General features: G+C 36.7%; 1 protein-coding gene across 1 annotated transcript in view; it reads right to left on the reverse strand.

Moving 5' to 3' along the window:
• The window catches only part of LOC109079958 (peroxidasin-like), a 55,863-nt gene extending 43,345 nt beyond the window's left edge, over nucleotides 1–12,518 (reverse strand). The window contains 1 exon segment of the mRNA XM_042774491.1: nucleotides 12,124–12,518. Within this exon segment, the coding sequence (XP_042630425.1) occupies nucleotides 12,124–12,308 (185 nt within the window). The 5' untranslated portion in view covers nucleotides 12,309–12,518.
• Between the last annotated feature and the right edge of the window lie 1,098 nt (nucleotides 12,519–13,616).

The raw sequence follows: 13,616 nt of genomic DNA on the forward strand, positions 1-13,616 counted from the left end.
ACAGTCAGCGTGCTGAGACATGCGCTTAGGACTGCGCATGTGCATTGGCTGATCTAGCCTGAAAAATAAGCTTTTTATAACGCTATTTGAACAAAAGTAGTAACATTAATGACACAGTTGTTGTCAAATTTCTTTGGTGATTTCAAATATGAAATTTAATCCTAAGCTTAGAGAACAGTTTTGGAGAATTTGATGTTTCCCCATTCAAAGAGATAGAAGCTGCACTTGGAAGCCCGAGAGGCGTTTCAAAGATGGCCGCCGGGTGACATGACTTGTCTCAAAAGGACTTTGACACTACATGCTGGGCTGTTTTATTTAACTCAACTATTGTTTAAAAATTACTATACTGCTTAGTAAGATTAACCCATATAGGTTAGAAATTAAAATCCCACAATGACTGCAGAAACACATTGTAATCAAAAGGTGAACAATTTATTGATAAGCAGCATCACCCAGAAATGGACAAAAATATAGGTAAAAAGCAACATATACATGTGAATGCGAGTTAGAAAAAGTTCTGATTAATTAAAGGGGTCATATGATGCTGCTAAAAAGAACATTATTTTGTGTATTTGGTGTAATGCAATGTGTTTATGCAGTTTAAGGTTCAAAAAACACATTATTTTCCACATACTGTACATTATTGTTGCTCCTCTATGCCCCAGCTTTCTGAAACGCGTTTATTTTTTACAAAGCTCATCGTTCTGAAAAGCGAGGTGTACTCTGATTGGCCAGCTATCCAGTGCGCTGTGATTGGTCGAATTCCGCAAGCATGTGACGGAAATGTTACAACATACTGTGATGCTGTGTGTCCCGGCGCGATGACACAAAATCAATGAAACCCATTACAAACGAGGCATTTGTTGCATCCAGTGGGGACATAATTACTGATTATAATGACTTATACTGTCTTTTTACGTGTTGCGTATCGCACCGAGTAAACATAAAACCATGTCTTCATTTGTGTTTGGAGAAACTACAAACAACAATCGCTACTCTACACTGCTCAAAACTCGTGTTTGAATCATCAGTGGCAAATTCTTTACATATGAAAACGTACTTACAGGCTGTGAGTCAGAAGCGCCGGAATGTCCTTGAAAAATTAGAATTGCCCCACTTTATAGAAACAGACACCGGTATTGTATGCTACTCTTCCAGGAAACAGTCCTCGTCCTCCGTAAAATGCGCTGCACACATCTGAATATTTGGGTTGAACTGTTCTGGAACTGTGTTGTAAATACAACTTAACCACTGATTTCTAGCTGTGCCTCTTTTGGAAGGCCAAACAAAGTAGTTTCACTTTCACAATGAAACACATTGTGTCTATGACATTAACATAAAAATTACGCCTTCTTTCTTTACGTGAACATTTGGGCTGCGTTATGCAAATCTTCCCACATCGTGAAGCAGACATGTGGGGGTGTGTTAGAATGAGCAGTTATAGGGGGGCGTGGTTGACTCTTAACTTTTATAAAGAATATCTCTTTGGATTTAAGACTTTAGTCTTTGCAACTTTACAGATCTTCTTTATGCACCAAGAGCTTGTAACACTCCAAAGAGAAAGGGAAAATTGAGATCACATCATATGACCCCTTTAAAATCATTAATCATTAATTAGTGATACATAGACAAATATCCCAACCAGTATAGTTTTATGATAGAATAGTTTCTTCCAGACAACTAATCAATTTGTGGGTCGATTCTGGTCACATGGATCGCAGACAAACAGGAAACATTCCTGATGAATTATCACATTAGGAAAGTAAAAAGCAATAAATTACAGACAGATAAAATCTTTGTTGTTTTCTCACTTTTGCCAAATGAATTGAGTGAAAGAGATGTTGGAAAATGTTCTTCTGCCATAATGACACTACACCAAGACTTTCTTGCTTGCGTTTCCCCAGGAGTCCAGCAACTGACAGTATGATCCGAAATATTCTCTCACTGTGCTTCTGTCTGAGTCGTGCTAGAAGACAAATGACCTTCCTTGACAGCCCCTCAGTTGAGGGACGCCCCCCTCAAAGAGACGTGCTCAGACACGGGCTGCTCAGATTCCAGCAGGCCTGCATCCCGCCTCAGGAAACACCCTGAGAACAGACTGAGCTCATCTACTGCTCTGCACAACATACTCAACACATTCACACCATTCCTTACTAAGATATGGCTCAGAGTGGTGGACTAGTCAACCAACAAACAACCAACTAGTTTGTTAGTGACCTACTGAGACTCTGTTTGTTTAGTATCTTTAAAAGACACATAAGGAGGAGCGTATCTACATTGCCTTTAAAGCACCTTCATCAACACATGTCAAAGAACTTATAACACAAGAACTTGTCTCCTGTCATCAGTGTTTTCGTTACTTGCTGGATCTGTTGGCCTCCATTGTTTGTTGAGAACTATTGTAAGTTTTTGTGTAAAAAAAATTTATATATTTTTGTTGAAAAGCCTATGTTTTTGCATTCATAACATTGCTAAAACACATCAGTGTCCGGCAGACATTACTCTAAACCAGCCTAATTACACAGAAATCTCTTCATACTGACTAGCCGTTTAGAAAACGCATTGACTGGTTGATTTTGACTTTATTCGTGACACAATTTGCCCTTGTCATACACAGTGTGGATATATTATCTTTGAGTATCCATCCAATAAAGTGGGATTCTAGGCTTCTGACTGGTCAATACAGTTTTCCAATTTGGGCTGAACAATGATCATGATCATTTTGCTCCAAAAATATAATCACGATTTAAAAAAAAATATCATTAGACTTATAGAATCTTTTACATTCAATAGAATTATTGCACAAGTAAAGAGAATATCAGCAAATGTGCCATAGCGATAAAGATTTTGAGTAAGTTACAGGCTTTTGCAGCTAATCCATTGTGTGGTGCTGTTTGTACGAATTGTATTATTATATACAGAAATGCACATACTTTTTTGCAAATATTAAGGAAGAAAGAAATGTGCCATAGCGACTGAGAAAAATTGTTATATCCACAATAGAGTAACGTATTATATGAAACACATGTTCACCATTTCACTGCAATGTACCAGAGACATTATATTGTTGGCACCAGTGATTTTACAGTGAATGAGAGTCCCGCCTTCCAAATAAAAGAGCCAATCACCAATACAGTACCAAAGAAACCACAGAAACAGCTGTAAAGTGCGCTCAGCCTCTGCTCTACACCACAAACAAAACAATATCAAAACATAAAAGTATAGAACAATAGCTTCTGAATTTTCCAAGATGGCTGTCAAGTGACCTGACTTGCCTCAGAAAATTTGAGATACAAATTTCCATTAAAAACAAAAAACAAAAAAAAAAAAAAAAAAAAAAAACAGTTTGAGGAGCTTTTTGAAGGGCTGCACAATTTGGCCCAACATTTTGTGACTAAAATATCCATTTGGCTATAAAATAATTAATAAATAAAAATACTGAACAAAATAATAATTATTAATATTATACTATTTCACTGTAAAACAAATAGGAATATTTAAGATCAATAATCTAATAATCCCTCTAGTTTACAGTACAACTGTAATCTTCAAATTTATTTTCAAACATTTATTTTTAAAAATTATTTTATTTTTCTATAATCCACTTTAAGTTAACACTTTGTGTTAAAAATATTGCCTTACCAATAATGATTTGTTTTTAAGTGTGTTGGTTGGATATGGTGGGAAATTGCATGTTTACGTCATTTGTTCTTGTTTATTATATGCCTGTAAATATGAAAAAAGTCTGACCACTACAGCACTAGATCTTAAGACATGTGTTTACAGTGTATTTCTTGCATTTTTCATAGACAAAAACCATCATGTTATTAAAGTTGCCTGGTGGCTTATCAGAGAATGAACTAGAGAATACAGAGTTATTCACCAGACCAAATAAAGCAGGTCTGCCATAAACTACTTATTATACTCCATGAGCTCATGCAAGGACGAGCCTCAGACTTCCTCTCAGTAGGGAACATGTAAGATGCAATACTTTACATTGTCTAATAAAACAATGTAAAAAACACAACAAAAATCAGTTTAGGAGGAAAGCACACAGCAATCTCCTAATAATCCAACAATACTATGCATTGTTGATGCTACAGTTCTAAGACTAGACTGCAGTCGAGCCTTTGGTGATTATTACGTAATGAGTAGCGTTTATTGTCAGCTGGAAAACAAAAAGCCACAATGGACTGGACTGTTCACAGATTGTTACCGTATCTAAACGGGTTTGTGACTCATTGCCTCATGGGTCTGAGTTCTGCTCTCTTTGCCACATGTTTGAGCGTTTAACTCATAGAGCCTGCACTGATTAACAGCATTGTTTGACTTTCACAATCAAAAGTACAAAACCCATGTGAGATATGTCCAGAAAGAGGCCAAGATAGATGAAATGGTTCATAATGCACGATAACCATAACAAAGCCTACAGTCAGCTCAGTTTTGCAGTCCTCGAAAGAGCACAATCTTAAACAGGGCTGCAAACTCTTCAGGGCTGAAAATGTGACAGATGCAACCAAGGACAATAAACAGCTTAAAATGTGAATTATTATTATTATTGTTATTAATAATAATATGATAAATAATAAAACTTATATATGACAATATTTTAATATTGTTTTATAATAGTAATTATTGTTATAAAATAAATAAATAAGGAGATATATTATTGTAGTTATATTATATGTCCAATTATGCCCAAAAGCCAATCAATCCCAAACAAAAACCCAAATCTTGTGCACATGTGACAAGTCATTCTGAAAAAGCATGCAAAATTTCAAAGAGAACCGACCATACGTCTTGCTATAATTGTTAAAAAGCTTTAAAACCCATGTATTTCCTCAGTAAATTGCCTGTACTTGTTGTAAATGCTCTTTTCTATCTATGATCTAAGCGGTTGCATGCTTGCTAAATAAAACATAACTCCTTTTTACGGATATGCCTAAAGGCCTTAAAATGCTTGAACCCTGGTAATTGCTGCTTGCAGCAATATTTTTGTTTTGATTTGTATTGCTAATTAAAAACATGTTATTGAAATGTGAGTTTGGCAAACAGTTTTTGAGATTTCCCTATTTAATTAAATGTAGAAAATAGCTGCCTGTATGCATTCCCAAGACTATTGTTGACATTTGACAACAGATTTAGTTATTCAATTTTGATTGGTTGAGTTTTTTCCATTTAATTGATTCCATTTGTTGTTGTTTTTTCTTTATTAATTTGCACATATTTATATTACAATAATAGTATTTGTACATTTTCTGAAGAACATGTATATGCCCGTGCAAAAAAAAAAAAAAAAAAAAAAAAAAAAAACAATGCATGAACATGTGATTCTCATAATTGAGAAAACCAAGGAATAAACTATGCTGAACTAGTTTTCTGTTAGTATTTTTTATTATTATTATTTCATATTGGTACCGTCTAGAAGTGACTGTGCTGACACACTGAAGAACAGCAATGTGACCTGATAGCAGGAGAAAGCGTGTCAGCAGAAAACAGGATGTGGTCTTGGACATTGAAGGCTCCCGTCCAGCCTTACGATACCACAGAGGAAATTCCCCAATTCAGATGTATGATAAACAGCAAGAGTGACACGATAAAACAACCTGACACAGACGCAGCAAGAGCAGAACCTCATCAACAGTGAGACAGACTGACACAATACTGATCTTGCTGAACCCTGTAACGACTGACAAATCAAATAAAACGTTATAAATTTTAAATGAAACATTTGAAACATTAACATTTACCTCGAAAAGAGGACTTTTTCTATAAATTTAGGAAAATGTGCGTCTTCAACTGCGCCTGTTTTGTTTGGTGTGCCCCAGGGATCTATTTTGGGACCTTTATTATTTTCCCTTTATATGCTGCCCTTGGCCCTCATTTTTCAGAAGTACAGTGCAACATTTCATATCACTGTTATGCAGATGATTCTCAGCTTTACCTTCCAGTAAGGCTTGACACCACTGCTTCATTTGATGTGTTATTGGAATGTGTAGATGATATCAAGAGGTGGATGACAAATAATTTTCTGCAGCTAAATGAGGATAAAACAGAGGTTTTAATCATCGGTTGTCTGGCAGATTCCTCTCCTGCTCTGAAAGCCCAGTTAGGTCCTTTCAAGAAAAGATTTAAAAATTGCAATTCATGCATTTGTAACATCACGATTGGACTATTGCAACTCTCTCTATTGTGGTCTTCCCCAATCTTGATTACAAATTGTTCAAAATGCTGCTGCAAGACTTTTGTTCGGGTCTAGAAAGAGGGACCATATTTCTCCTGTTTTGGCATCCCTTTACTGGCTTCCCATTAAGTTTCGAGTTGATTTTAAGTGAAAAGTGAAAGTGAAAGTTGTGACATTTGCCAAGTATGGTAACCCATACTCGGAATTGGTGCTCTGCATTTAACCCATCCAAGTGCACACACACAGCAGTGAGAAGTGAACACACCATGAACACACACCCGGAGCAGTGGGCAGCTATATATCCAGCACCCGGGGAGCAACTGGGGGTTCAGTATCTTGCTCAAGGGCATTTCAGCTATGGGTATTGAGGGTGGAAGAGAGCTCTGTTCATTCACTCCCTCCCACCTACAACTCCTGCCAGCACAGAGACTCGAACCTGCAACCTTCTGGTTACAAGTCCAATTCTCTAACCATTAGGCCACAGCTGCCCCACAAACCCCTTATGTTTGCTTATTGTGCCATATTGTCCTGATAGGGCATTTAGATCTTCAAATCATTTGTTTTTAAATGTGTCACGAAGTCGCCACAAGTTCACAACAATTCACTCACCCCACTGAACTACGACGCTGACGACTTATCATCTTTATTATTCGCACCACAAAACACGTCAGCAACCACCTACGTACATCAACAGTCACAGCAGTCACGCTCACAACTGACCCGGAAGAGAAGACAATCCTGAATAAAGTCATAATTTTTGTTATTTTTGGAACAAAATGTATTTTCGATGCTTCAACAAATTCTAACGGACCCTCTGATGTCACATGGACCTACTTTGATGATGTTTTTATTACCTTTCTGGACATGGACAGTATACCGTACATACATTTTCAGTGGAGGGTCAGAAAGCTCTCGGACTAAATCTTAAATATCTTAAACTGTGTTCCGAAGATGAACGGAGGTCTTACGGGTTTGGAACGACATGAGGGTGAGTCATTAATGACATAATTTTAATATTTGGGTGAACTAACCCTTTAACTTTTATAAAGAATATCTCTTTGGATTTGAGACTTTAGTCTTTGCAACTTTACAGATCTTCTTTATTCACCAAGAGCTTGTAACACTCCAAAGAGTAAGAAAAAATTGAAATTGCATCATATGACCCCTTTAAATATTAAAATGCTTTGTTAAATGACCAAAACATATAATGCAATGCAATTCAATGATGATTGTGAGATTCCTCAAAAGCATGATGATCATATTTGAGACTCACATTTCATCTTGAATTATTACTATCAAAGTTTACATTATAAAAATCAGGAAAGATTTCACAGCAAAAAGACACGTGAAGCACAAGCTGAAGGCTTGCTAACAATCAGACAAAGTGTACATGTGATTATCATGTAAAAAACACTGAGCGCAATAAAACTAACAATTTATGGTCAAACAAAAGCTTCAGATGGACTGCCATGGAACGATCTATAGGGAATCACTGAATGGCTCTCTTAAGCCAAATAAGAACGAGGCTTAATTCATGTTCTTGCACAGCGCTTTATAAAGCTCTGACACTCTGCTCCTGTCCTCAGTCTACATCAGGCCTCACTTTCAGCTTTTTAATGTTGAAATAGTGTAGCAAACTCTCCCCGCAGCACTGGCACAGGAAGAGAGGGCCAGGAGTGCTCTTTTAATAAGTATCTGGGCCCATATCTCCTCTGTGCAAATTAGCAAAGCTTTAGGGATTTTACTGGCATTGCATTCCACAATGGCACTGAGAATAAATGGCTGACAAAACCTGACTGCAGCAAATTCCACACAATGCTGCTTCCCTCTTCCTTACTAACAGATCCTCTCTGAGAAAACCAACCGATGGCCAAAGTCTCTGGAAGAGGAAGGACAAGTACTAGTGACTCTTCTACTTTTATTCTAGAACAAAACCATCCTTCACATTCTTAATCTCCTCATTTACATTTTTAAAACATTTACATATTTACAATATTTCTATTTTACATTTTATAAGCAGAAAAAATGTATGTCTGTCTGTCTGTCTGTCTGTCTATCTATCTATCTATCTATCTAACTATATCTGTCTGTCTGTCTATATCTACAGACCACAGACCAACTGTTCGCTTCATAAAACCCTCAATATATCATCAGGATTTTGTGTTGCCTGTTATGCTTCTTTGACTCTCAAAGTGACAAAGTTTTTGAGCTGCATTTTATGAATCACCAAGGACCACGGTTTCAGCTCAAGTTCTTCTTTACTGTTCTACTGAAGAATAAAGTCATCACCTACATGTTGAAAGGCCAGAGGTAACAGGACATTTTAATTTTTGGATGAACTTTCCCTTTAAGACTTTTAAAGGAGCCGCAGAAACCTTGTTAAAGTAAAGACAGTTTTCTGCAAAAACTACTTCTAAAATTTTTGCCTGCAAAAATTAGAAGAAAAAAAAACAGATAATTATTAAAGATAACAGTATGACTGTTAAAATAACACAGATGGAGAGAAGGATAAATTGGAGATATAGCCAATTCCTGCAGGGTAACCACATTCTGGTCCTTAATATATGAATCACAAATTTTGTCTCAAATTATTAGCTGTTCATCAATGAACGTTTTTTGTACTTGCTCAGCATCTTCTTCCTGGAAACTGGGAAGTTTGAATATCATCTAAAGGAGCAGTGTGGCATAAGAGGTAAAGCTTGACAGGATCCTTCTGAGATAGCAGGTGGAAAAGAAATGATCCAGTGATGGAAAGAGTCACTGATGTTCTTTAGATACAGTGTTGAGTCGTGCCAGACTGGAGCAGGATGTTGTTTAGCTCATTAAGACACTGGAAAAATGAATACTGAACATTCTGTAAAAGTGAACTCATGTGAAACAATAGCATGCCTTCTAAGCAACGAATTACTGCCAACAGACTCTCTCATAGGCTAAAGCCTGCCATTTTATTCTAACACAGTCAGAAAAGCAGTCCAAATGATCGCATTTGTTCTGACCGTATCTTAATGCCAATACTTCCGCCCCCTTTGTCTGTATTACATAATATATAGAAAAGGGGAGAGGCTCTTTACTGGAAAGCCAAAGATTGACAGCAACAGCCATGCAGATGTGCCAGCAACCGTTTTAACTTTCAAGCTGTGAAATGACTGAATTACTTTATTGCTGTTTGTAAATCAACAGCAGGAAACCAAGACAGAGACTAAACAGTCACACTCAGCCTCATTCTCAGGCCCTGTTTACACCCAAGATGCACTTTGGTTGATCAGATCACAAGTAGACGACGGAGACACTTGGTGCTTTAATACGTCTCTTCTGTCCACTTTCAACCACTTCTGTCCTGATTTCTTTTGAGGGGAGGGGAGTAAGGCTTTTTTAAGTCTAAAAAGTAGATAAAACTTCACACCACACTTTCTTATTGCTCAGACACAATGACAGACCTCAAAAGCATAAAAATGCGCTGGCCTCAATCAGGATTTCAGCGGCAGCCAGCACAGTGGTGAAGTCAAGAGGTTTATTATGTTCAGTTTCTGGATGGGCGTCGTGCAGACAGATGTGGAGTTACGCTAATGGAGAGCACTCTGCACCCCCGTTGAGTTTAAGTCACTCCTTTGCAATCAGCTACAAATCTGAATGCAGGCCTCTGTCTGTTTGCAGTTGCACAGATACATTGTGGGTCTGGAAACAAATTCATACAACTGTCACATGGGACTATTAAAACCAGTCGAGGAATGCATTGCAAATTCAGAGAGATCTGGGATCCATTCTTTCTGTCTTACTATCTATAAGACACCAGCTCTGAATTTCCAAAAGGTTCAGACGCAGACTGATGGTGTGATATTCAGGATCATTATGCATCTGGTCATGAGTTAATACTGTTCTTGATGAGACTGAAACACAGAGCTTTAACACAGTGACCCACATAAAAGACCTCATTAAAGAAGCTGCTGAAAAAGCCATTCATTCATTCATTCATTCATTCATTAGTCAGTCAGTCAGTCAGGAGAGACTGTGTAACACAATGCTGTCACTGTTGCAATTACATCAAAGCCTCAGAGGCGACACTTTACACCATAAGAGGTGATACAGACTGAGCAAAGTTACAGCCCAATGAAACTGGTTTTATTTTTCCCCCAAATTCTTTTATTTTTTCCGTTTTAGTTTTTCAAGATTCCGTTGTAATAATTAGATCACATTTTTGTAATCCAAAAGCATTCTAATTAATTGAAATCCTGAAACATATGCAGTGTTAACATCAATTTATTAGAAGTTCAACAAAAATATTTTTTTTTAGGGTCCAATGACATTTGTTTTATTTTTATTATTTTTTTCCCCTAAATTCAGTTTTATTTTTCCCACATTCTGTTTTCATTTTTATGGATTCTGTTTTAATAATCAAAAAGCATGTATAATAGTCCCTTATATATATATATATATATATATATATATATATATATATATATATATATAATATATATATATATATATATATATATATAAAATTTTTGACACAATAGTGCGTTATTACCCAAACTTATGTGGAATACAATGCAATTTAATAGCCCTGTTTCAGATCCACCAATATGTGTTTGGTTACATCCTTGCTATAAAACATGTATAACTCTCAACAATAACACAAATCTAAATCAAAATTGTTTGTGATGAATGGGCTCAATCTAAATAAAAACTACCCAGCACAAACACAGATCATGATTAATTTTAACCAACAACTCAATCTCCAGACATAATGAAAAAAGCACATGCGAAGGTTTTGACCTTTCTTTGCAAACACTGTCAAGTTTTGTTAACCATGTCAGTGCTAAGGTCTGTGAGCTGAACACAACAGGATCCACTCATCTGGACTGCCACTGGCTATGACTCAAAACCTACAGTAGTGTGCTGCCTATCTAGACAGCATTTTAGCACATAATGGGAACATGCAGCATTTCTGTAATGGCCTGTCCCAAGACCCAAACTTGCAGTCTTTGCATTTGTCCACTTGTCTAATTACATGAGATTTCACCAGTTGTTTGGCCAAAGTGTTCAAGTGGGCCCGAAGACCACAAGCATGTAGAACATTTGATTACCACAGTTAAAAACTTATTTTTTCCCCTTTCTTTATTTAAAAAATTTAGTTTTTTGGTACCTACTTTACTTCAAATTTAACTTCTAAATGTCTAGCAAGTAGTCCCTTTGACAACACAATGTAGTAATTTGTATTAAACTATAAAAACATTTTACAAAATGCACATACTTATGTCTGCACTATGGAAGCAATTCTGAAAAGAAAAATCAGAACTGTGAGATATAAATTCACAATTGCGATAAAAAGTAACTTTCACCATATTACTTTTTTTTTTCCTTTATTCAGTTCCATCACACAAAGACTTCATGTGCAAAGTGAAACACTGCACACCTCATAGCATGCAAAACATATTACTTTTTATTATTATTATTATTCCGTGCCAGAAACACGCGCTCTCAAGTGGCCAAGTCCACAAGTGTGTATATTGGAACAGGCCCCATGTCATATGCTCCAGTAATTAAGGGCATCATATAAGTACGTGCAACATTTGGGTCTGAGTGTGCAACCGTGTCTAGCTGACTCGAATCGCTATATGACGCCCCAAATGCTGCCTGGGTAGGTTTAGGGTTAAAGTTGTGAGACAAACCCGCAGTGCCCACGAAACAAAAACTTGTCCAGATGAGGAACATAAATCAGAAGACGGAGCGAAACGCTGCCTCTCAAACTCATCTGTACTTAGTATGCAACCAGTGAGCGCAACTCTGCCTCAAAACATCAACAATGATAAGCATACTGACAACGTACTCAGAGGTGGAGTACTAGTTTGTAATATTTGTAACATTTGATGGAAAAAACAAAGCAGGTGAGCATGCAAAAGACATTAAGGACAGTTTCTAGAAAAGGCTAGTGTACTCACAGGATTGTTGTCTGGGGAAGAACAGCGGGCACTGATTCCAGGTTTAAATGCATACATCTGACAGTGGTTCGGAAACATAAACAGCGGCTCGGACATGAGAAGACCCGATATGGGCCACTGCTAAGGAGCAACACGCCGAGTAGACTTAAAAAACAGGGTAAGTTTCGGACAGTCCGCCACGCCATGACCAGCCAGTGCGCCGTGAGAGCGGTGTGCAGGAATCCAGCAGTCCGGTGAGAAGTAGGGCACTGTTACAGCCCCTCTGCTAGACGGCATGAAAGACCAATGAGAGCCTCCTCAACCATGTTCACGACAAAAGCCCATCCTACTAAACTTTGCCTACTACACACTTCAAAATACGTGCGTTACCGGCATCAACGTAGTACGTAGTCCAAGTATGCAAACTGGGATTCTCTATAAAGTAGCCTACTAAACCCTGTGGAGAGCTACAGTACTGAAAACAAATAATTGCACAAACAAAAACCAATAAATGTAAAATAAATAAATAATAGTAATAATAATAATTATACAAATGCGTAATTAAATATACCAATAATTTATAATTTTGGAATTTAAATTTTGTAATAGTTTATGAAAGAACAATAATTGTTTAGAGTTTTTCATAATAGGAGTCTGTTCATGATGGCATAGTACAGGGATGGGCCACTTTGATTTTGAGGAGGGCCGGCATTTTTCTCCAGTACACTGAGGGAAAAGATTACTAATCCACACTCACAGCTTTTACACAGTCTTATTCTTTTTTTTTAATTTAATTTAATTTAATTTATTTTATTTTACTGAGGGAAATCAATGTATCTAGCCTATAATTAATGTTTTTACATTACTAATTTGATAATAGTCTTTACATATTGTATTAACTATAAAAAAATCTGCTAAATCAAATGGGAAAGTTTATTATCAGTTGACAAGCAATATTACCGCAACAGGCAAATGTAAACATTATCTGTAAATTTGCAACAAACAAATGTGCAGATGTCCTGTTTTTGATGAATTGCCTACAAAACATTAACACATCTCGGAGAACAGTTTAAAAAAAAAAAAAAAAGAAAGAAAGTTTCTTGAAAATATACTGTAGTTCTTCCAAATGGTATTTCCATAATCCACATATTACTATGCTGAAAATACTGAGTATAAGAATTTAACAATTTAGTGCTTACATTTCTGTCATGCATTTGGCAAAAATGTTTTTGGTACGTTTGGGTTGTGTCAAACAACCCTTTTTGCCATTATGGAGCACATGTAGATAAAGAAAGCCAATCATGGAAAGAAACATCGAAGACCAGCGTGAGCGATACAGTGATCTTATGAGGCATTCAAAGGAAAGGCAGTCTGATTTTACAGTAGGGAAAATTTGGGTTCCTGAGCTTACTGTCAACATCAAACACACACAATGTCAATCAAATACTCTCAACTCCAGTGTTTATATGTGATATTCGGATTATGGAGTCAAATTTTGAATTATTTAACTTTCT

This window comes from Cyprinus carpio, chromosome A17 (assembly GCF_018340385.1).
Source record: "Cyprinus carpio isolate SPL01 chromosome A17, ASM1834038v1, whole genome shotgun sequence".
Lineage (NCBI taxonomy): Eukaryota > Metazoa > Chordata > Actinopteri > Cypriniformes > Cyprinidae > Cyprinus > Cyprinus carpio.